Source organism: Lygodium microphyllum, chromosome 1 (genome assembly GCF_053477565.2).
Source record: "Lygodium microphyllum isolate KBCC chromosome 1, Lygodium_microphyllum_v1.1.10, whole genome shotgun sequence".
In the NCBI taxonomy this organism is placed as follows: Eukaryota; Viridiplantae; Streptophyta; class Polypodiopsida; order Schizaeales; family Lygodiaceae; genus Lygodium; species Lygodium microphyllum.
Window position 1 is genome coordinate 96,669,305 of NC_141135.1, and position 20,974 is coordinate 96,690,278.

At 40.4% G+C, this 20,974-nt stretch overlaps 1 protein-coding gene across 1 annotated transcript in view; it reads right to left on the reverse strand.

Moving 5' to 3' along the window:
• The window catches only part of SEX1 (Pyruvate phosphate dikinase, PEP/pyruvate binding domain-containing protein), a 113,374-nt gene extending 99,112 nt beyond the window's left edge, over window positions 1–14,262 (reverse strand). The window contains exons 1-10 of the mRNA XM_087679456.1: window positions 14,099–14,262; window positions 13,521–13,584; window positions 12,413–12,689; window positions 11,844–11,885; window positions 11,643–11,755; window positions 11,478–11,556; window positions 11,270–11,361; window positions 11,033–11,192; window positions 10,685–10,909; window positions 10,229–10,570 (exon numbers count right to left, since the gene is read on the reverse strand). Of these exons, the coding sequence (XP_087535582.1) occupies window positions 10,229–10,570; window positions 10,685–10,909; window positions 11,033–11,192; window positions 11,270–11,361; window positions 11,478–11,556; window positions 11,643–11,755; window positions 11,844–11,885; window positions 12,413–12,689; window positions 13,521–13,576 (1,386 nt within the window). The 5' untranslated portion in view covers window positions 13,577–13,584; window positions 14,099–14,262. The remainder of the gene's footprint in view (window positions 1–10,228; window positions 10,571–10,684; window positions 10,910–11,032; window positions 11,193–11,269; window positions 11,362–11,477; window positions 11,557–11,642; window positions 11,756–11,843; window positions 11,886–12,412; window positions 12,690–13,520; window positions 13,585–14,098) is intronic.
• Between the last annotated feature and the right edge of the window lie 6,712 nt (window positions 14,263–20,974).

Genomic DNA, 20,974 nt, shown 5'->3' on the forward strand with positions numbered 1-20,974 from the left:
TGGCCAACTAGCATTGCCAAAGCTCCTATGTCTCCGTCAAACTCTAATAGGAGCTCACAACTAGGAGATAACTGACTAATGTGACTAAAATAGGCAAGCTAACACCCCCTCTCAGATCCTGGGAGTGTCTAAAGACCGAACAACCTCATGTGATGAAGCATAGAAGCATGGGGTAAAAGCTTCGTAAAGAAATCCGTTACGTTGTTTATCATGGGACAGTAGGCCACCACTCACTTGGAATCCACAATCCACTCTCAAACATAGTGATACCGAACCTCAATGTGCTTCATGCCAATATGGAACACAAGGTTCTTCGCCACAACTAGAGCACTTCGGTTCTCCACAACTCCATAGGTCCAAGCTAGGGAAAGCCAATCTCCGCCAACATGCGGCAAAGCCAAACCGCCTTCATAGCTATAGAACATAATGTACAATACTTGGCCTCTGTAGAAGAAAGGGCCACAATAGACTACTTCTTACTGCTCCACGCGATAGCTCCCAAGTCACTCCAACCAAAAAGAGTAACTCCCTCTCCATACATGATATCGTAGGACCGAGTCCTCTATAAATAACCAAGAACACCCAAAGTTTCTCTCCAATGCTCCTTAGTAGGAGTCTTCATGAAAGAAGACAACGAAACCACCACAAAAGAAATATATGGCCAAGTGCGAATAAGCCAAATGAGAAGCCAACAAGACACATGTAACAGGTGGCATTTGTAAGGGAATATCATGCTGCCAAAAGCTTGGACTTTGGGTCCATGAAGCATGAAATAGGCCATATCAAACTCCAAGAGTAACTCAAAGATGTATCTGTGCTCAGAAATGAAAGTGCCCTTTACCATCTGATAGATCTCCAATCCAAGGAAAAAGTGTAGGATCCCAAGCATGTCAAACTCCTATCTTAAAATCTCCAAAGTCCAATCAACCTCCTGAGCATGGTTCCTTGTGATGATAAGATGATCCACATACAATATGATTAAAGCACACCTATCACCCTCAACCTTGTAGTATAGGTTGGGGTCATGAGCTAATCAATGGAAGCCACTTTGTGGAAAGAATCAATACCAAGCTCTAGGAGCCTGCTCTAGACCATAGAGGGCCTTCCCCAATCTATAGACATGGTCCTCTGAAACCAACCTTCCTTCCTGGAATGGGTGGTGATAACCTGATTTAAGAGTTAATTGCATCAATAAATAAATGCACATAAAATGAAATACACACTTTACCATAACATTCTTGGACAATAGACACCTTGTTGGCCCCAAAATTGACGCCCCTTGCGGTATTTCTTTAGCTTTCATTCAATTGGAAGGAGTACAACTTGAGATTCTTCAATCTCCTCCTGCTAACCAATTGCTCTTGCCATCATAAATGACCAGCAAGCCTTTTGGGTCATTTGCCCCTTGATTCACCCAGGACTTCTCCAATTTGACCCTTGGTTGGCCAAATGCTACCCCAAATCAATTCAGGATGGGCTGGCTCCTGAAATCCCTTGATAATCTTCAATTATCAGCTGCTGATTTCAGTCCCTTGAGCCTTCAATCTCTATCACGGGTCCCAAGGTGACTGCTAAACCCTGATTTCTGTTGTAAATTAGGGTTTACTGCAAAAATTACAGATCAGCCCACCAAAAATGGTTGAGATCTCCTCCAAATGGCTAAGAATTGCTGAGAATGGCTGAGCATAAGCTGAAGGAGATGAGAGAATGCTGTAGAGAGAGAAAATTCTGAGATTTGTCGCGAAGAACTGATCAAAATCAGCTGCTGCCCTGCTGTACCAGCCCCAAACGGATGCACCAACAACAATAGGAGCATCAGAGATTGTGATCTTCAGGAGAAAGTGCATCCGCAGCAATTGCCAGCTTCCCAAGGTCAAGAATATGCAATTTCCATCACCAAAATGGTCTCCAATGGCTGGGAAATGGCCCCAAAAGCTGGCAGCAACAGTCCAACACCTCTTCTCAACAGCTCCAAAATGAAAAAACGAGATTTCCCTCTCCCTTCAGCCCTATTTAGCCTTTCCCCCACTTGCATGGGAAAGTTTTGCCAAGTGGCAGCTTTCTTAATCCATTTTCAGCAATTTCCAGCCATTTAATTAATTTTCAAAATTAATTAATTCTGAAAATTAATTCAGCCCTTAATCCATGCCCAGAAAATTGACCTTGCCCATCCAAAAATTAATTGGCTAGGCCATTTGCAACCCAAAGTGGTCCCATACATTAATTGACCCTTCTGTAAGAAAAGTTGCTTGCACCTCTATGTGCAACACATGTGTATCTTTTAATTGCACATTTGATTAATCCTTTAATCAAATGTCGATTAAACATAAGCAAAGCATCAAATTTTCACGTCCTCGTGACATCCTCCTTCCCTTATAGAAGAAACCGAGAGGTTGTAAAACATAAATCTTCTCCTCAAGGATGCCATCCAAGAAGGCAACCTTGACGTCCATCTGATAAACACATAACAGTGGTGGGCTACAAGAGCCAAGATAGCTCAAATAGTAGACACCTGAGCCGTAGGTGCAAAAGTCTCAAAATAGTCCAAACCTACCCTCTAAGGAAAACCCTTTGCAACAAGCCTAGCTTTGTGCTTGTCCAAGGAACCATCTGCAAAGTACTTGGTTTTATAGACCCACTTCACACCTAACACCTTCCACTTCCGTCAACTCCAAACCAACTCTCAAGTTTGATTACACTCGATAGAATTGAGCTCCTCCTGCTTAGCCTGATGCCAAATATCCTGTGCAAGAGCCTCCTCAACTGTAGTAGGCTCTCTATCGTGAAGAACTACAACATAAGAGCATAGTTCACCCATAGTGAACTATCCTACCAGGCCTATAAGCGAGCTGATCTGCATGGACCTGTAGAAGGAGTCATTTGGAACGACATCCTAGAGATTTTTCTTTCCAAAGGGGACTTCAGAAATTACTTGGAAAATGTAAGAAGGAAAGTGGGAAACACCTGAATCCTACATGAGCCATTGTACCAAAGAGAAATCCGAATAGGCTCATCCTACTACCAGGAAGACTGAGTAGCCTTTGGTACCTGCAATGCACCTATTTGTGTAAAGGACTCCCCCTCAGTAAGTGAAGGTAAATCCTCCTCAACTGAAGAAGGCGGGAACAGCTAAGCATCCCTAGAAGACTCCAAAGGGGAGGCTGAGAGGGTGGAAGTACTTGGCGAAGAAAAAGTAGTCACATCCGTCAAAGGTGGTAGGGAAGCTGGTGTAGAAGGTGGGAGGAGAAGGAAAGGAAGAAACTAAAGACAAAGAAAGGGTCCTAAGAGACAACTAGGAAGAAAGGAGAGGAACTAAGGGTGGGGGAGGGTTAATCAATGACAAAGAATCACCTGTAATAGAGCCATCAATAGGATGTTCAGAGACCACAACCTCATCAAAGATCACATGTAGAGCCGATATCCCTTCGTGATAGTGATATAGGCTATGCAAATGAGCTTCATTGACTTTGAGTCAAGCTTTGTCTTCCTCTTCTTCTTATCCACATGGACAAATCCATCACGCCCGAAGATACAAATGTAAGGCACGAAAGGCTTCTCACCAAAGAAAGCCACGTATGGAGTCAAGCCCGATAATGCAAAAGTTGAGGGGCGATTGCAAATGTGAACCGCAATAGTCATTGCCTCACCCCAAAGGGAATGAGAAAGACCCCTATGCTCCAACATCAATTGGGCCATCTCCAGCATGGTCCGATTTGCACTCCACCACACCATTCTTCGATGGTATGTTCAAATGGGAAAACTCCACCCGAATACCGTGATCCCTACAAAACTAACAAAAGAGATTAGAAGTAAAATCTCCAACATGATCTACTCGTACGCCACGAACTTTGGAAGTAGTTTGAACACCTTCCACTTGCAAAATTGGGAGTATACCTCACTCCTGTATTCCAATAAATAAGGCCATACATAGCAACTGAAGAGGTTTACAATCAACATCAAACACTTGGCCTTCCCAAGGGAGGCCATGCCCATAGGTCCACAAAAATTGGTATGTATCAACTTTAAGTGAGAAATAAGCCCTCCTAGTGGCAACAGGTGGATGTGGCTGCCTATGCTACTTGTCCCTCAAATAGCTAGGACATAAAGTGTGAATAGGAGGAAAGTCTAAAAGTTCCTCCACCATCTTTTTGCAAAAGCCCAATGAATAGCATCAATGTTCAAATGACTATAACAAGCATGCCAAAGCAACCCACACTTATGGGAGAACCTCATGACTAAGGCTGTGAGCGTGTAAAGCCCACCCTCCTAGGAACCAGTCCAAAGAACTACATCTGTAGAATCACCCTCCACATGCACTATAAAGACAATGCGGGTACCTAGCAATATTAGACCATGAACAAATGAGAGGTTAAAACCCAAATCAAATACATAAAGGACTCTAGCCAAAGAAGACTGCATGCCTAACAATAAGGAAATAGTCCCACTTCTCAAACAGGAATGGTAGAGTTGTCACCAATGGTGATTATGCCCCCTCTAGAAATGAGTTCTAAAGCCAATCCTCTCTATAGGTCATGTAGAAAGTATGAGAGTGCACAACGGAAGAAGGAACTCGAACACAAAGAAAGAGAGAGACAATCTGCAAGAAAAGAAGAAAAGAAGCATACATTGAACAAGGAATAAATGCTGAATAAAGGAGGATTGATCAATCCATGCACCCAACCCACAATGTCAATGAGGGCACTGGATCAGGTGATGAGGACGGCAACACAAGAGACGGAGAAAGATGACAAATCAAAGCGTGCACCTACCAAGGAAGGAGAAAAGATGATAATCTGACTGACTGCCACGCGAGAAATGGCTATAAATAGCCAAAAATCCCTTGAGATGAATACCCTTCCCATAGTGTGGGTATTTGGGCTGCTTCTCCTTCTTCTCATCCTTCTTGTCCTCTTGTTTCTTTTCCTTGGCCTTCTCCTTCTTCTTCTTCTTCTTCTTCCCTCCACCTATACCTACAATAAATGCCTTGGTGAAGCCAAAACCACTAGCCCCAACCTCTCTAAGTCACTCATCATGTTCCAAGGCAAGCAAGGAAAGCTCCTCCCATAAGAGCGTCTCACGAGTCCTCGATGTGATAAGGCTAGTGAGGACATTGAACTAAGGAGATGGTACCTAAGTTCAACGGATCATAGCCATGTCTTCAAAGAATATCATCTAACCAAGAGAGGCGAGCTCACCCCTCATGTCCCCCAACTTAGTGATGTGCTCCATCATGGAAAAGGAGTCATCAATACTGAGCATTTGCAACTTCTTCTCAATCTTGTGGGCAAACGTCTTCTGCTGATACAAAGATGCAAGCTTCTTCCACACTTCTACCACAATCTTCAACCTGCGAACATGCACCAGGACAAAATCTGACAAACTCATAAAGAGAAAGGATTTGGCTCGAGAATTGAGGCAATATCATAAAGCTACACGGTCCATAGAAGTCCCATTTGCTAGATCGTCCTTAGGACGAGAGTCCCATACATTAATTGACCCTTGGACAAGCATTAATCCATTAATTAATGCCTAGTCCCTAGTGTCACCACTGACACTTAATGGCCAATTAATGGTCCTAGGGGCAAACTGATACCAAAATTCACCTAGAATCTAACGAGTGTAACTTGTTACAACTTTTGCCTTTGACACCCATCTTTTTCACAAGGTCCTTCGGTCTTCAATTGTGAAAAAGTAGCTTGCACCTCACATGTGCAACACATGTGCATCTTTTAATTGCACATTTGATTAATCCTTTAATCAAATGTCAATTAAACATAAGCAAAGCATCAAATTTTCACATCCTCGTGACACCCACACACAGAAGCCAATGTTCTCAACAAACACAAGGATGAATACCTGCATTTTGAATGTGGATAGTCTTCTCTGTAAGAATCAGAACCTCTGTGTCTCTCTCAAACAATGATACCATGCTTTGATACCACATTGTCTGAGGGATTTTAGTCGAAAGGTCGTATCCACCGAGAATCAAAGATGAAAGGAAGTAGAGATAGGAGATGGAAGATGGAAGAGAAGAAAAAAAATAAACAAGAGATAAATACAATAAAGGCAAAGCACAATGAATCGAATCAATATGTATTGATAGAACCTGGAATCCCTCATCTGGCACCACTTAGAAGCAATCTCCGAGCATTAGATCTCCTAGAGCTCCCTCATAGACCAAAAACGTGCATCAAAACAAAAGCTTGTTCTCTACTGCTCAAAACCCAAATCTGATGGCTCCGTTGACTCTGAAAGGGGGGTAAAACCCCGAGATACCTACTCAAGATAGATTCTCCCAGTTCACTCCTTCTTCTTCTAGTTTAAAGTGATGTTTTCTGTCTGTCAACTGCGATCGCGACGCACTCGATTTCGCCCATCTTTCTTTTTCATGAACAATCTGAAAACTAGCTAAAAAAGCAACTTGCTTTTTGCATGCCACCCTAATCTAGAAGTTTTCCTAGCTTTTCAGGATATTTACAATAAATAATATCCAAAATATCAAAAATAAGCTAAAATTGTTCAAAAATCTAATATTTTTGAACCATCCATGCCATTGACACTATCACTAATGACTCAGATGGCATTGACTCTTTAGATCAATAAGAAAGTCGGATGATGCACTCCAGAGTTTTACACACTATGTCCGCGCATGACACGACAATATGAAAGTGCACAATGGAAAGGAACGGAAACACAAAGACAAAGGAACAAAGAGAAACTGCAAGAATAGAAAATGAAATCTGCAGCAGTAAACAATAAAGAATGCTAAGACAAGCAGGAAGCAGGAGACTTACCAATCCTTGCATGCAACCCACAGTGTTAGTGAGGGCACTAGATCAGACTGATGACGATGGTAGCACCAATTACAGAGTGTCGGAGTATCGTAGTATGCACCTACCAAGAAGGATAAAAGACTAGAAAAAGCTTATAAGTAATTGCCAAGTGGGAGGGTTGGCTATATATAGCCATAAATGTCCAAAACTAGCCAACCTATCCTTAAGAGTGCCATAAATGCTGGTCAACTACTAGGACGTAATGTTGGTCGTAGTAGAATTGCACACAAGAAGCCAACAATTGGAGGAAATACACACCTAAAACTACCAGAGCTCCTTTGTCTTCGTCAAACTCTGACAAGAGCTCACAACCAGGAGATGGTAAACTAAAATGACTAAAATAGACATGCTAACAAAGCCACCATGTGTTTCTTGACATCAAAAGAGCAATGCCACCTATACACTTTGAAGGAGTGACATGCTCCCAAAAACACCTAAGTTTGACCACAACAATTTCCTTGTTTTGTGTATAGCATAAATTAAATGGACTGCATCGTCAAGTATCCTATTGAGGTGGATATGACACCCAAGAATTTGTTAGACTAGATGTTTAGTCATGTAGAGGTTAAATTTGTATTCTTTGCATGTTTATCTCAACGTGATGTACACCTATGATTGGCATGTTTTTCTTTTTCTTGCCATTTTTACCTTCAACTCAAAAGTCTTTGGATACATTGATTGTTGGGGTAAAGGCCAATGGCTTATGACAAGGCGCGCACCCCTTGTATATATACACAATGTATAGTCATATATAGGTGAAGATAACAAAGAACAGGGATACCATTCATGTTGTACCCACATAACTCTCATATGTTCTTTTCTCTCTCAATCCTCCTCTACTCCATAGTTTCTATCTTGCATCCATTATTGCTTCCCTCTTAACTAATGGCAAAGCAATGTTCAACGTTCATGGGAAAAATGCCATAATTAACATGACAAAACCAAGCATGCCATAACTCAGTGTCATCCATAATGGTGGCATCAACATGTAATGCATCCTCTAATGCTCTCATCTCATATAAATCAAGTTGATAGAACCCACTATACAATGTACCAGTGACAATGAGGCCATCCCTATCACTACAGTCATAGATGCTACATCGATCCATGTGGAATTTAACCACAAAATCAACACATGCAATGCCTAAAACTGAAAGCAATTCTTTCTTTATGCCAAGTACATTTTCATACTTATGTTAGAGCAATTTACCCTTGATTGCTCTTCTTGCAATAACAATGACACCAACGCATCAAATATGTATACATTGGCATCTCCTTCTGCAAGTAAGCGAAGTGTACTAACGAAACTCTGATAAGTATCAATAGGCCTGCCAAGACTATAGAAACAAAAGAGACATTAGAAATTATTTCATAAATATTTGCAAGTTGCTCCATTATGTCCTTGACACATATAATATATAAATTGCCTGAATCACCCTCTATCATGTGCTCCATCTCAAGTTGTTTGCGCAAATAGGCTACACAAGCTTCATCATGTACCTGATACAATGAAGCAAGCTTATCCCCAACATCCTTGGCCTTTGTGCACAATCAAATATGCGGATAACCTATCTTTTGCACAAGAGAGCAATCAAGGCATGAGCTTGGGCATCATGCCCATCCCATCTCAAACAATCTGCAATGGGAGGTGCAGCTAGGGCTAGAGCGGAAGATCCACTTGTGACAATGGATGAGCTAGATAAACCTGTGGCACTTTGTGTAGCGGGGCCTGTAGGTCTAACCTTTAAACCACATACATAGCCCGAAGGCTACTCAGCAACTAAGATATGTTTCATCATGTATACCCACATGGAATAATTAGTGCCCTTCAATTTATCGGAGTCCCCAAACATATTGGGCAAATAATTTTGCCCTATCATTCCTTGTTACAAATTGTTGGTATTTGTGACCAATTGTTGTCCAGAGTACAAATATAAGTACAGCACAAGAATAAAGCAAAGAAAAGGCCAAAAAACTTTCAATTATTAGCAAAACTGATGATGGCAAAGAAAAATTTGCAGCTAAAAAGGCCCCACTGCCTGTGAATGTCGGTAAAGAAGGTATAATTAGCCTTAATGTTGATGGATTTGAACAAATTTCATAAAAGCCCCAAATATATTTGCTGAAATTTGATGAAATTTTGCGTTGAAGATAAAAAGCCCCAAATTTTTTGCATGAAATTGTGAAATTTGGGATTTTCATGCAAAAGCCCCAATTAGTTTAAAGATATTTGGTGGAAATCGATGACTGCTATAAAGATCCCCAAAATTTGAGCGCGTGGAGGGACTGCATGTGAACAAGAGCTTGTGTAACTCAAAGGCTATTGAAGGGATAAAAATTAATGTTATTTTTAAACTGAAATTGTCGAGTCGTGCGACACAAGCTGTCAAGGCATTAAATGAAGTTGTCACTTTAGCTAAGTCAATACCAAAACTATCAAGGCAAAGGCGACAGGTTTGATAGGCTGTGCTTTGGCGCAATGCGTACCATTGGACTGGAGACGGCAGAACTATTGGGCCAGAGATGACAAGTGTGGACAGGCTGTGCACAGTTCAATGGAGCAAGGACTAGCGTAATAAAGAAACACAAGCTGTCGAGGCAGATCACCAAGCTGTTAGCTCGGGCTTTTGACCTCATGTGATTGACTCGAGTTGTCAGCACACAAAGCGAGACTACCAACGTACAGGACAAGATGCAACAATGGCTGGTTTTGATGGACACATTGCGCAAATGAAGGGACAGGGGAGCAGCAACAATTGACGAGGCTTGGCACAAGCAATATCGAGTCTGTAGCCAACAAGGCTGAAGTTTGTACACCATCAGCCACCAAGAGGAGAGAAGCCGAGCTTGAGGCTCAACAACGGATACGGCAAGGGTGGCAGGGGTTGAGTGGAGGTATGGCTCTAATACCACTATTAGGTTAGGATTCAGTAGCTAGCACACACACACACTCGCTCGCTCGCTCGCTCGCTCACAGAAAAACAAATGAACAGCAAGAGGGAAGAGACTGCTAGAAGGCCACATCCACTATGTGAGAATGATATGAAAGTACAATCCCTAAAATACTAAGTACCACACCCACTAATAGGTGTTCACACAAGGAAAAATACCCTTCTCCAACTAGAAGGTAAAAAGTGCCCATGGATAAGAGAGTGTTCACACCAAAACTTCGGAGGAACACAATGAGTGTATCAAATGGTGCAGCACACTCTTAGTCATCAAGGGCTGCGATAAGTTCCATTTTTCTGCTAGCAGCCATGTGGCTTTTTAGGTTTTGGCTTTTTTGGTTGTGCATGTGGCTTTAGCATGCTGGCCAGATGGTCAAATTAATCCCTAATTCACGAACCTTTAAGAAAAAACAATAAGTAATCTTCATGAAAGGGGAATTTATTTACCAAAACATGATTCTCCCCAAGCTTAAAAAGTTTCTTCTGCGCTGTGCCTCCAAGTTCTAGCCTGTCAGCAACTAGTTCTATAGGTGTAGCCTTTGTTGTGGACAAAGGAGCAGGACCATTTTGCTGCATCTGAGAGGTTCTATAGGAGCTAATAAGCTCTGATAGATCCCGTTTTTTCCTCTGTATTCGCGGTTTGGTTTGCTTCCTCCCTTTCCCTGAACTCTTTCCTTTTTTTTTGCCATCCTTTTCAGCATTAGGTAGCAATCTTTTGTACAAGTCCTCTAGAGAAACTCCGCTAAGCAGCTCTTTTTCCAGATCCTTATAAGCTTTTCGGAACTCCTTCTGTAAGAGGCAACATTTAACCAATAAGCCACCAGTTTTCAAGAGTTTACAGGACTGGCAAATACAATGCCAGCAGTTTCAGAAAGAGAGCAGACATTAGGGGGAGAACATTACGAGTTGCTCCTCAGCAGTAAGATTGGGTTTTCCAGCTTTTTCCCATCTTACGTAAGATTGCACTTGAACCAAATCATCTGGGATTTCCATTTTAGAGTCTGGCCCATTATCGCTAACAGTTGAGTCATCAGCTTCATTGGGTAGTAATCTTGCCCATATCGTCTCAAGAGACACACCCCTAGCAACTTCTTCTTGCAGCTCTTTCCTTGCCTTCTCATATTCCTCCTGCAGATATCATGCCTCTGTTTAAATTAAAAAGTTTGAAATCTTAACAGACAAAGAAAGTAAAGGAGGGAAGAAGCTTTGTTCTGCTAATGGCTGACTGTTTCCAGCTGAATTCAAGCATACCGCTTGTTGATCAGGGGGATAGTTCTTTTTCCCATTTCTTTCCCACCGCAAATAAGCCTGAACTTGCACTAGCTCTTCAGGTATAGAGATACTGGAGTACTCAATGCTTGTGTCTGGCTCTGGCAGTGTCAAGCGGAAATTGCCCCCATGAAACTTGAACCTGTGCAGAAGGAACCTCTTAGAAACAAACCAAAAATATCAGAAAGGCACAGCTAAAGTCGAAATTGCAAATCTTACCATTGATTCGAAGATTCATCCTTCAATATAAATTCTACAGCCTCAAACTTCGAATCATGAATTTCAATTGTGAGGAATGCAATATCACCAGACTGACAATACACAAACAAATATGCAAGTAACCTTTTAGAGTTAAAGGACTATTAAGGCATATTCTTGATTCCATTCATCAATCATTTATTCCCACTATTAATGAAGAGACACTGACCTTACGAAATGGAGTTTGCAGTGCTTGATTTTGGAAATCACGTGTTCCTTCTGGCCATTTTGATGGCAGGACCCAGTTCCTGGTGAAATTATATTTTTCAATGTATCAACAGAAAGCAATTCTCTTGTCAATGTATTTTGTGCAGAAGTTGTTATATCAGAATACCTCTTCCCAGACTTTGTTAATCCCCAATGAAGTACAGGAGATTCCAAGTAGCAATTGCTGATCTGGAACTCCACTGCTCCAGGAGACCCTAAGCGTGCACCCATAACCTTAACCTTTCACAAATAACATAAAATGTACTCAGCACACAGAAGAAATAAATTAACATGAAAAAGAAATGTTGCCTGGGTTATATGAACGTACTTTGAGCTGCAACCCTCCATCAAACGTATGTTCTTGAAAATTCTGTCCATGGTATAGATGTGTAAGATACATTCAATGAAAAAGACATCCTAAAAATCTTGCTCTAAAGACACAATACAACAAAATCGGGCAGCTACCTTCTATAATCAAAAAGTGTTTATTTTCATAACACTTATATTTGGCACCTCTGCCTTTGCAAGTTCTCAAGACAAGTAAATCTAAAAGCCTTTCAGATGCTAGAGAGGTTCAGCTGGAAATGTCCATGCTAGAATAACTAATGGGTGGGAACAGGAATGTTGAACCAGTATGGGAAGGGGGGATTATGACAGCAACTGACAGGCAATGTGTGTCGTTTTTATGTTAGAGGCTCTATATGACCAAATTATGTGGTTTCTATGTTCTTCCTCTCTAGGACCTCCATTTGTACTTAAATGAGAAAAACTATCCATAAATAGGATTTCATATGATCTCTATAATGCAGAGCAATGAAAGAGTGAAGAAATTTTCCAACCGAGCTGAAATGAGACATGAAATTGCAAAAAACTCTGATTAAGAGAGAATTGATTTACCTCAGTTGGAGCAACCAAAACTGCCTGGCTCAAAAGTGGCATTTTTTGTTGACAACTCATTACTCCACATCTGGGCTTGGAAATAACAGTTCCAAGGAACCCCTTTTGAAACTTAATACTAGCACTTTGCATATGTGTGCAGGTAACAGCACATGATACCCTGGTAGGGTCACAAGAGCAGCAAAGAAGTGTAGTCGGACTTGCTCCCCCAGCCAAAGACATGCTGGCTTCTGCAGAGGGGTGGGCAAACATTATTTTTGTCTTGATAGGAACTCTGCTATTGAGGATTGTGATGAACAACAATAATCAGTCAAAATCTGAAAAGCTCCACAAGGGAGATTAAAGTAAGCTTCAAAGGTGAATATATTGTGCATTGTTTCATGAATATAAGAGTGTCAGACCAGCAACCGAAGCATCAAGTTTCCTTTACAAAAACAAAAACACATATAGGCTATTTAGGGATGTGAGTGCCAGCATAAAAGCCTACAACAGTGTATATTTGCAGAAAGTGCATCTCCAACCCAGATGGATTGCAGAATATGTGCTGATTCCAGATGGTCACAATTGATACAACCTTGAATTAATCCAGTAGAGCCACCCTGTACGTGTACTCTAAATCAAACTAGTCTTTCAATAACACCGTGCCAAAGAAGACTCTATCTTCATTCAATCACGAACCAAGTATTCTACAGTTGATTCAGTATTGGATGATTTTCTGCCAGGTTATGCTGATCCATTATCAGAAAGCAGCTGAAGAAATCAAAATTTAGAGGATTCCCACCACAGAATACCTGCGAATGAGCTCACATCTAACTGACCAACTATCATCTTTCTCTCCTTTTGCATTGGCCACTGTACCGTATTTCCAGTCAAATCATTTCAATTCAAATCATGCCTTCAATGGATGGTAAGTCCATTTTGATGCTACTGATAAAGGACAGTAGGGGGTTTGCTATAGTTGATAAGGGCCATCTTCCCATTATTAGTGGCCTTCCTGCATCTTTTATGACTCACAGACTTGCCAAACCATCACAACACACAATGGATTCAATTCAATACTGTAGACGAACACGAGAGATACGAAATACGAAATGGGTACACCTCTTACTGTTGGCTGCAAATGCCCTGTTGCTGGACTGGAAGCTTGCAACCACAAGAGACCATTGCGGACTCTGTCATAGAAACAAGAGGCACAGAAATGTGACGCCCACAAACAAAATCGGAAAATCGAAGACGATAAAGCGAGGAGAATGAGTACTTGAGCAAAAAGAGGCTTACAGAGATGCAAGGCCCACAATGGAAAAGACCAAATGCAACAGGTGAAAAGTTAGAATTGGGAAGAGTCCGGGCAGCCATGGGGATCATCAGAGGGGGAGAGAGAACTGGTGGAATGAATCGCGAGAAGCAAAGCGAGTGACATGAATGACCCGAGTTCGAAAGAGAGAGAGCTTGCAGGGGTTGTAAGCACTAGATGGATGTTTTGGATTGAGAGATTTTAAGGGAACGCTCAAGGGATTCCGATCATGTAATTCAGGAATGCCATAGAAACTAATGAAGTACTTCAAAAATGCCATAGAAATCAATCAAGTAGTTCAAAAATGCCATAAGAACAGATAGGATTTAGATCAATTAAGAGGGGGAAATGGGTTGTGGGGGGGGCGGGGGGGGGGGGGTTGAGAGACTTACAGGGCCGAGCCAAAAATGGTGGGTGGTCTGCTTCTTCTCCCTGCGCCACAGAGACAGAGACACAGAGGCACGGAGAGAGAGAGAGAGAGAGAGAGAGAGAGTGAGTGAGAGAGCGAGCCGGGAGGGCGTTCGTAAATATTTCAATTCATTAATTCAAACGTCTTCACGGAAGAGAGAGAGAGAAAAAGAGAGCCTCTTTCGTTTTGCATCGCCCTTCGATTTTGTTAAATTAACCTTTGTTTTTGGGGGAGGAAAAATGCCGATTAATCATTGTAGGGAGGATTAGGACGCCGCTAATCCCAAGAGGGGGAACACTGTGCCCCCTCCCCGGCCCCGACACGTGTCCCTGAAAATTGAGCCATCTACCCACCCGGCTTCTCTCACGGGCTTGAGCTTCCAGCAACCTCAGCCTGCCACGTCGGCCCCCCCTCTCTCTCTTTTTTCATCACGTTCTGCCATAGTGGCCTTTGGCCAGCACTCTTTACAATAAAATCGTTTAAGGCTGGTTATGCACAGAGTGATCGATGGCCAACCCCCTTTCAAAGTGTGGGCATGCACTTTTTAAAATTGGGCGCAACCTTTACCCACCAAATAGATATAATTTATAAAAAGATAAAAATAATACATTTATAATTTTTTTATTTGTTGCGAATGTAAAAAGTACATCCTTGTTCGTTACTTTACAGAGTGGATAGAAGAGACTCCCCATCTAAAACTTGGGCAAGGAGTTCACATGTTTAGCAAGTAAACCACAAATCAAATCCTCTCCAGTGTGTGAAGGACTACAAATACCCAACCTTTAAATAAGTCTTTTGATTGGTTAAAGCTTACAAAATGAACGTCCGTCATTTGTTACGTAAATTTTTTCAAATGGATTAAATTAAAGAACACATAAAGGCACATTATATTAATGTTCAATATGTTTTTATAGTTTTTTATTTAATTGTATGATTAAATTATTTATTAAATTTTTATCTCTAAAAAATCTAGCTTTTATATTTATAAGAATATTTTTTATTTTTTATTATCTAAAATATTCTTTATTTTTATATCTCCACAACATATTAATCTTAAAATTTAAAAACTCCAACCTCATAAATATAGTTCATTTCACATTAAGCCTCAGATTTCCATTGAGTCTAGCCTCAGCCATTACATACATGGGAGCTTTTGATGTTCACAATACAAATTCGTTTCACATTAAGCCTTAGATTTCCATAGACTCTAGCCTCAGCCATTACATACATGGGAGCTCGTGCTCTTTCCAAGACGAGGGGAACTCAGATTCTATCCTCACATTCAAGAAATAGAGAAATGGGACAACTTAGTCAAATCACTTAGTGGATCGAGCAATGGTCTTTAACCATTGTCTTTGAATGCCAAAACCTTTTGTGTGTATTTATGGTATAATAAGTAGAAAGTGATGTTATGATGCCAGGAGGCATATTCCACGGTGGATTCTATGAGGTTCGTATACCACGGTGGATTTCGTGAGGTTTTACAGTGGATTCTGTAAAACTATATTTATTTGTCAGGGCTCGTACACAAGGTGGATTCCTTGTGCAAGAAGATGACGAGGATGCCTGTTCTTTTTGAGCATCAGATTAATTTAATATGCACGTGGGTGATTCCACAGCAGGTGATTCCGCAAAACACATATTTAAATTAATAGACGTTTATAAGTTTAGAGTGCACTCGTATTAAATTAATGTTAGGACAGAGCTCCAACCTATTTATTTATTTTGTAGCTGAAGACTACTAGGTATTCACTTTTGTCGGTTTGATTTTATTATTTTCAACAAATGTGAATGCTTCAATTGATATGTAGAGTAGGCAGTGGTGGCATTGGGAAGCACCGTGCAATGGTATGTATTCAGATTACTTAGAAAAAATTATAGTTTTTTATGGACACGTGCATTATCATTAAAGGCATGGTGTTAATATTTATTTAAGCGTGCTTATTTATTGAAACGCTTGACAAATATTTATTATTTTGTATGCACATATGCACTCAGTTTAAATATTTCATTATTGGACATTATATTTAGACACAGCCTAACTTTTGGGATGCCCAACCGCTTTATTCTTTATTTGGGCAAAAGCAAACACAAAAGCTAAAGTGTACTAATTGAAAATTGGCATATTTTTTAGCTTGGAGTTTAATAAATTTATAAATGCATGCCTTGTGGAGCGCTTACACAAGGTATGGGGGGAGATTGTACCCAATTTGTCTTTTTGCTTCATGTCGTGCAAAACCTTTTTCTTACTTTATGAGTTTTACTAGAGTTCTTTGTTCTTGGGGACCTTCCAATGCTCACTACGCACACATCCAGCATCCAAATTGCGCACCAATGGTATCATAGCGAAGCAGAGATCAAGGGCTTCCAATCACTTACCATCTCGCGCGAAGGTGAAGCTCTTGGAATGAATTGGCTCTATAGGCAGTCTCGCGACGAACCGCCATCAATACCAGCATGTTCCTAGCAATGAAGAACCCCCTGTTGTGCTATCAGATCGCGAAGGACCACTTCCAGGCGACGAAGGACCACTTCCCAAGCTCTTTTGCAAGACGTTTTCTTCTCAAAGAAAAAAAAGATAAGAGAATTTCAATTACTTTGAACTTATAAGCTTAATAAAAGCTAAAGAAAGAGCTAAGGCTTCCAAATTCAATCATCAAGGGCGGAAGGAATTGCACGATGTCGACGTCATCTAGGACATGCCGTCATCCTGTTCGCAGATAATTAGAATGGTTCAAAGCTTTTTCTTTAAAGTTTAAGATTATTAAGCTTTCCAAAAGCTTCAAAATCTCACTCTTTAATCTTCTCCATAGTGATCCCAAACCCATTTCGAACCTTCAACAAGCCTTTGTTCACACCTGCACCCTGACAGAGTCAATTTCTAGCAAGCAAGCTGTCGTCCGCAATCTACATGGAAGAAGTATTCATTGGAAGAACACCAACATCAATTACCGTACTCGCAAAAGAAGCAAGATCACCCAAAAAAAAAAAAAAGCGAGCCTTGTAAACCCAAACTTGAGCTACGCTCATCCCTCTAACGAGATTTCGAGTGTGTGAGGTTGTTTGAGATTTTACAATATGTCTGATCAAACCATGGAATATTTTGTGGCCGAAGGTGATTTGCCAGAACCAACGATGGAGCGAAAATTGGACCTAATTATGATGCATCTTCAAGAGGATCGAAGAGTACGTCAAACTTTGCAAGCACAACTAGAACACTTCAACGATCCACTGTTGATCAAGATGGAGCGCAACCCGAAGATCTTATACGATGTACCATTGACATGACACTCAAAGCACAGTCTCATTCGTTAACAAGTTAAAGAGAGGATGGAAGGAGGCAAAGGTTGATGGAGATAACCCCATATTGAATTGGTTCAATTGCTCAAATGCAATAATAAAGATAGCTAAGAAACATGGTAAAGCTCATGCTTGAAAGCATAGGAGGCTAGAAAGTTGAAGTGCAGAAATTAGTATTATTGTGCTTTTGTTAATAACCCTGGTGATATGGTTATATTGTAGCTCCTTAAAGAGATAGAGGATTTCATTAGTCATAAGGAATGGAAATCAAATTGAAAGGTAGGTATGGTACATGATGGGAGATGTTCGAACCACGTTTTTTATAAATGCCCTTAAGGCAAAGAAGAAATGATAGATGATCACATTAATGACATATGATAACTAAGGGGTGGCACACAAGGATGAAGTAGAAAGAATGAGGATATTTGTAGAACACCTCTCATCTATGATGGGCACTAGACCGCATTTGCCCTCAAGATATGTACAAAAATCAAATGAATTTCGAAGTGTTGAAAGAGATGGTGATAAGCAAGGAAAACGCTGATAAGGACCTTTTTCTAATGAGGATTTGGGATTTGTATTAGGCAAAATGAAGAAATATAAATTTCATGTATTAGATAGTGTCCTAGTGGAAGTATTCCAAACATGTGCAAGGCATGCTCTACAAATGTATTCACATCATTAAATTGTATTGTGATGCAAGGAACTCTCCATGAAGAAAGTAATCAAGGGCTAATAAAGTTAGTTCTTAAGTCTCTAGATAGAAGAAAGCCTTCTCAATGGTGGCTGCTAGCTATGCTTAATCTAGTTTATAAGAGTTTGGCAAAGATGATGGCGTACAAGGTCAAGTTCATGCTTTGAAGGATTATCCACCCAATACAACATGGATTTATCCTTGGATGAAAGATTCAAGATGTAGCTCATAATCTAGATTTCTCGATGGATCGTGCATTGAGCTAGAGATATTTGTCTTGATAACCATGGACTTTGATAAAGCCTACAATAGAATCAATGGACATTTTAGTACAAGGGTTATGAGAACTTTGTGGTTCAATGGAGGTTTTGTCAAAATGACTCAAAGCCTATTCTTGAATACAACCATGGCAGTATTCATCAATGGAAACATTTTTATGCCCTTCAAGCTAGAAAGATATATGGCACAAAAGTGCCCACTAGCCCCCATCCTTTATGCTCTAATTACTGACCCCTTATTAAAGGATAATGAGCAATCAACAAATTGCCGTGAGTCCAAGAAGCTATTTTTCCATCCCAAACCTTCATTATGAATCTAACATAGTTGTGTGAAAGAGGATTCAATGACCAACATGTTGGAGGTATTTGCATATTTCTTAGCATTGTTGAAAGCTAGCATTTAGTTATAACAAGATGAAGCTAGTCTCCTTAAGTTGGGAGGACCCCCCCTCAATGGGTGGATAGATAGGCTTGGGGTCAACATGATTGGGTCAGTCTAGGTGTTCAGGAGCTTTGGTTGTCCTTTGGGAGTGGGTATATCAATATAGTAGAGGGTTGTTGGATGGAAGACAAAGTGATGGAGAAGTTCACAAATTGGAAGGTAGAGGCAACCCCCCCCCCCCCCCCCCCCGCGGGGCCCAAGCTTGGGAGATACATAGCAATTATGAAAACATTACTATTCTATATGGCAATTTACCTATCAATGGTCTTTTGTTTTAGTAATGTGACATGATAGAGAGTTGGAAAGGAGTTGGAGGCACTAATGTGGGACAAAAGAGAAAGAAAGAAGCAATGAGTTATAATGTGATAACATCTCAAAAGGCTAAGGGGGGTCTTGCCATCTTGAACCTTAAGCAAATGTCTCTAATGCTACTCTTCTCTTACTTCAAGAAGATAGAAAGCAAACAAACTCAAGCCATCCTAATAAGGGAATGGCTAGAAGAAGAAAAATGTGTTGAGTAACCTAGAGTTCTTGGATATGATCATAGTGGGCTAGAATATCAAAATTCAAGAGTTAAAAGTGGGCAAAGCACTTGTGACCTCGTAAAGAAGCCTATTTGAATCTATGAAATGAGTTGGCAATGACAACAAGAGAGGAATACATTTGAAGTGTGGAATAGTCAACAACCTTAGCTAACAATGGGGGAGATAACACAAACTTATGGATTAATCGAGAAAGAATCAAGGTAGCTCTAACAAGTTTTAGTGAGAAAGAGATAAGATCGGCGACAACTACCAAAATTTGCAAGGATAACCATGGTAAATGCATGAGCTCACCAATTAAAACAAAACTTTAGAAATGCAAGAAGAGGAAGGATTTCTATAAGAGATCTCACATCCAAAAAGCAAGGAGAGGAAGGATTTCTATAAGAGATCTCACATCCAAAAGGAAATGGAGTTGGCAAAGGATGTTTCCCTAGGATAAGAGCAAGGGCGTGGAAGAGAAGAGTCTCAAGAGTTTGGATGTCAATGCTTGCCCAAAAGCTTAATTTGGCCTTATGAATACTATTGATGGCTATGCAATGCATCTAGTGTATCCCCTTGTGGCCAAAAGAGAGCCTAAAAATGTTGTGCATCTCTTTTGGGGATGTGGAGAAAGTAGAGCCCTACGAAGAAGTGCAAAAAACTAGATACACAAGCAAGACTTGATGATAGTATTATCCCCAAGAAGGGCTTATTCAGAGATTAGGGATCACTAAATTAAGAATCAATGAAGCCATGGAATAGCATTCAAGTGATGATGGTTTGAATAAATTTAGCACCACGAATGATAAACTCTTTGGGAAGAGGTCAAGTGTTGCCAGATATATAAAGGAGTGGCTTGGACTTAAAAGGGAAATACAAACAATCATCAAGAGCCTTGGAAAACAACACAATACTTTGAAGTTTGCAACTAAGGTTTTGAGAAGGGTCTAGAGCCATAAAAGACCTACAGAGACACTCTACCTTTTATGGTGTTGTAAAATTTTCTTTCTTTAATACAATAGTGCATTTTAAAAAGAGACTAGGGAACCATAAAATGATTAAAAAATGTTCTTTTCATACCCATTCAGACATATTTGTTCTTTTCAATCAAGACATCATTCAAACTACATTTGTAGAAAAGAAAGAAGCTCACCAATATTTTTCAAGAGATGATCAATTAAGAGATTAGTGATTCAAGTATCATCAACCACATATTTCACTATTTCAAGGGCTTTCGCCAAAGGGAATGGTTTAGACACAATTTTTTGAGATAGACACTCTTATAAATGCCCCTCTCTATGATACATCAACTCATAGCCCCATTGCTCTACATCTAGGTCAATTAGTCTAAATTTTCTAATCGTTGATCTATTGTAACTTCATACCATCGAATACTAATGAGTTAGGATTTCACCACCATCAACCCATCCAAGGCTATCATCACATTATCAACAAGTGACTTTTATTATTTTACATGATGTGCAATATGTATCTATAAGGTTGTATGCCAACTTGATGGTTGTTGAGCTATTACATGGCAAATTGGGTTGTACAATTGTGGGCTAATTAGATCCACTGATTCGGTTTTTGCTATGTAGAAGTATGCTCCATGACTTTCTCT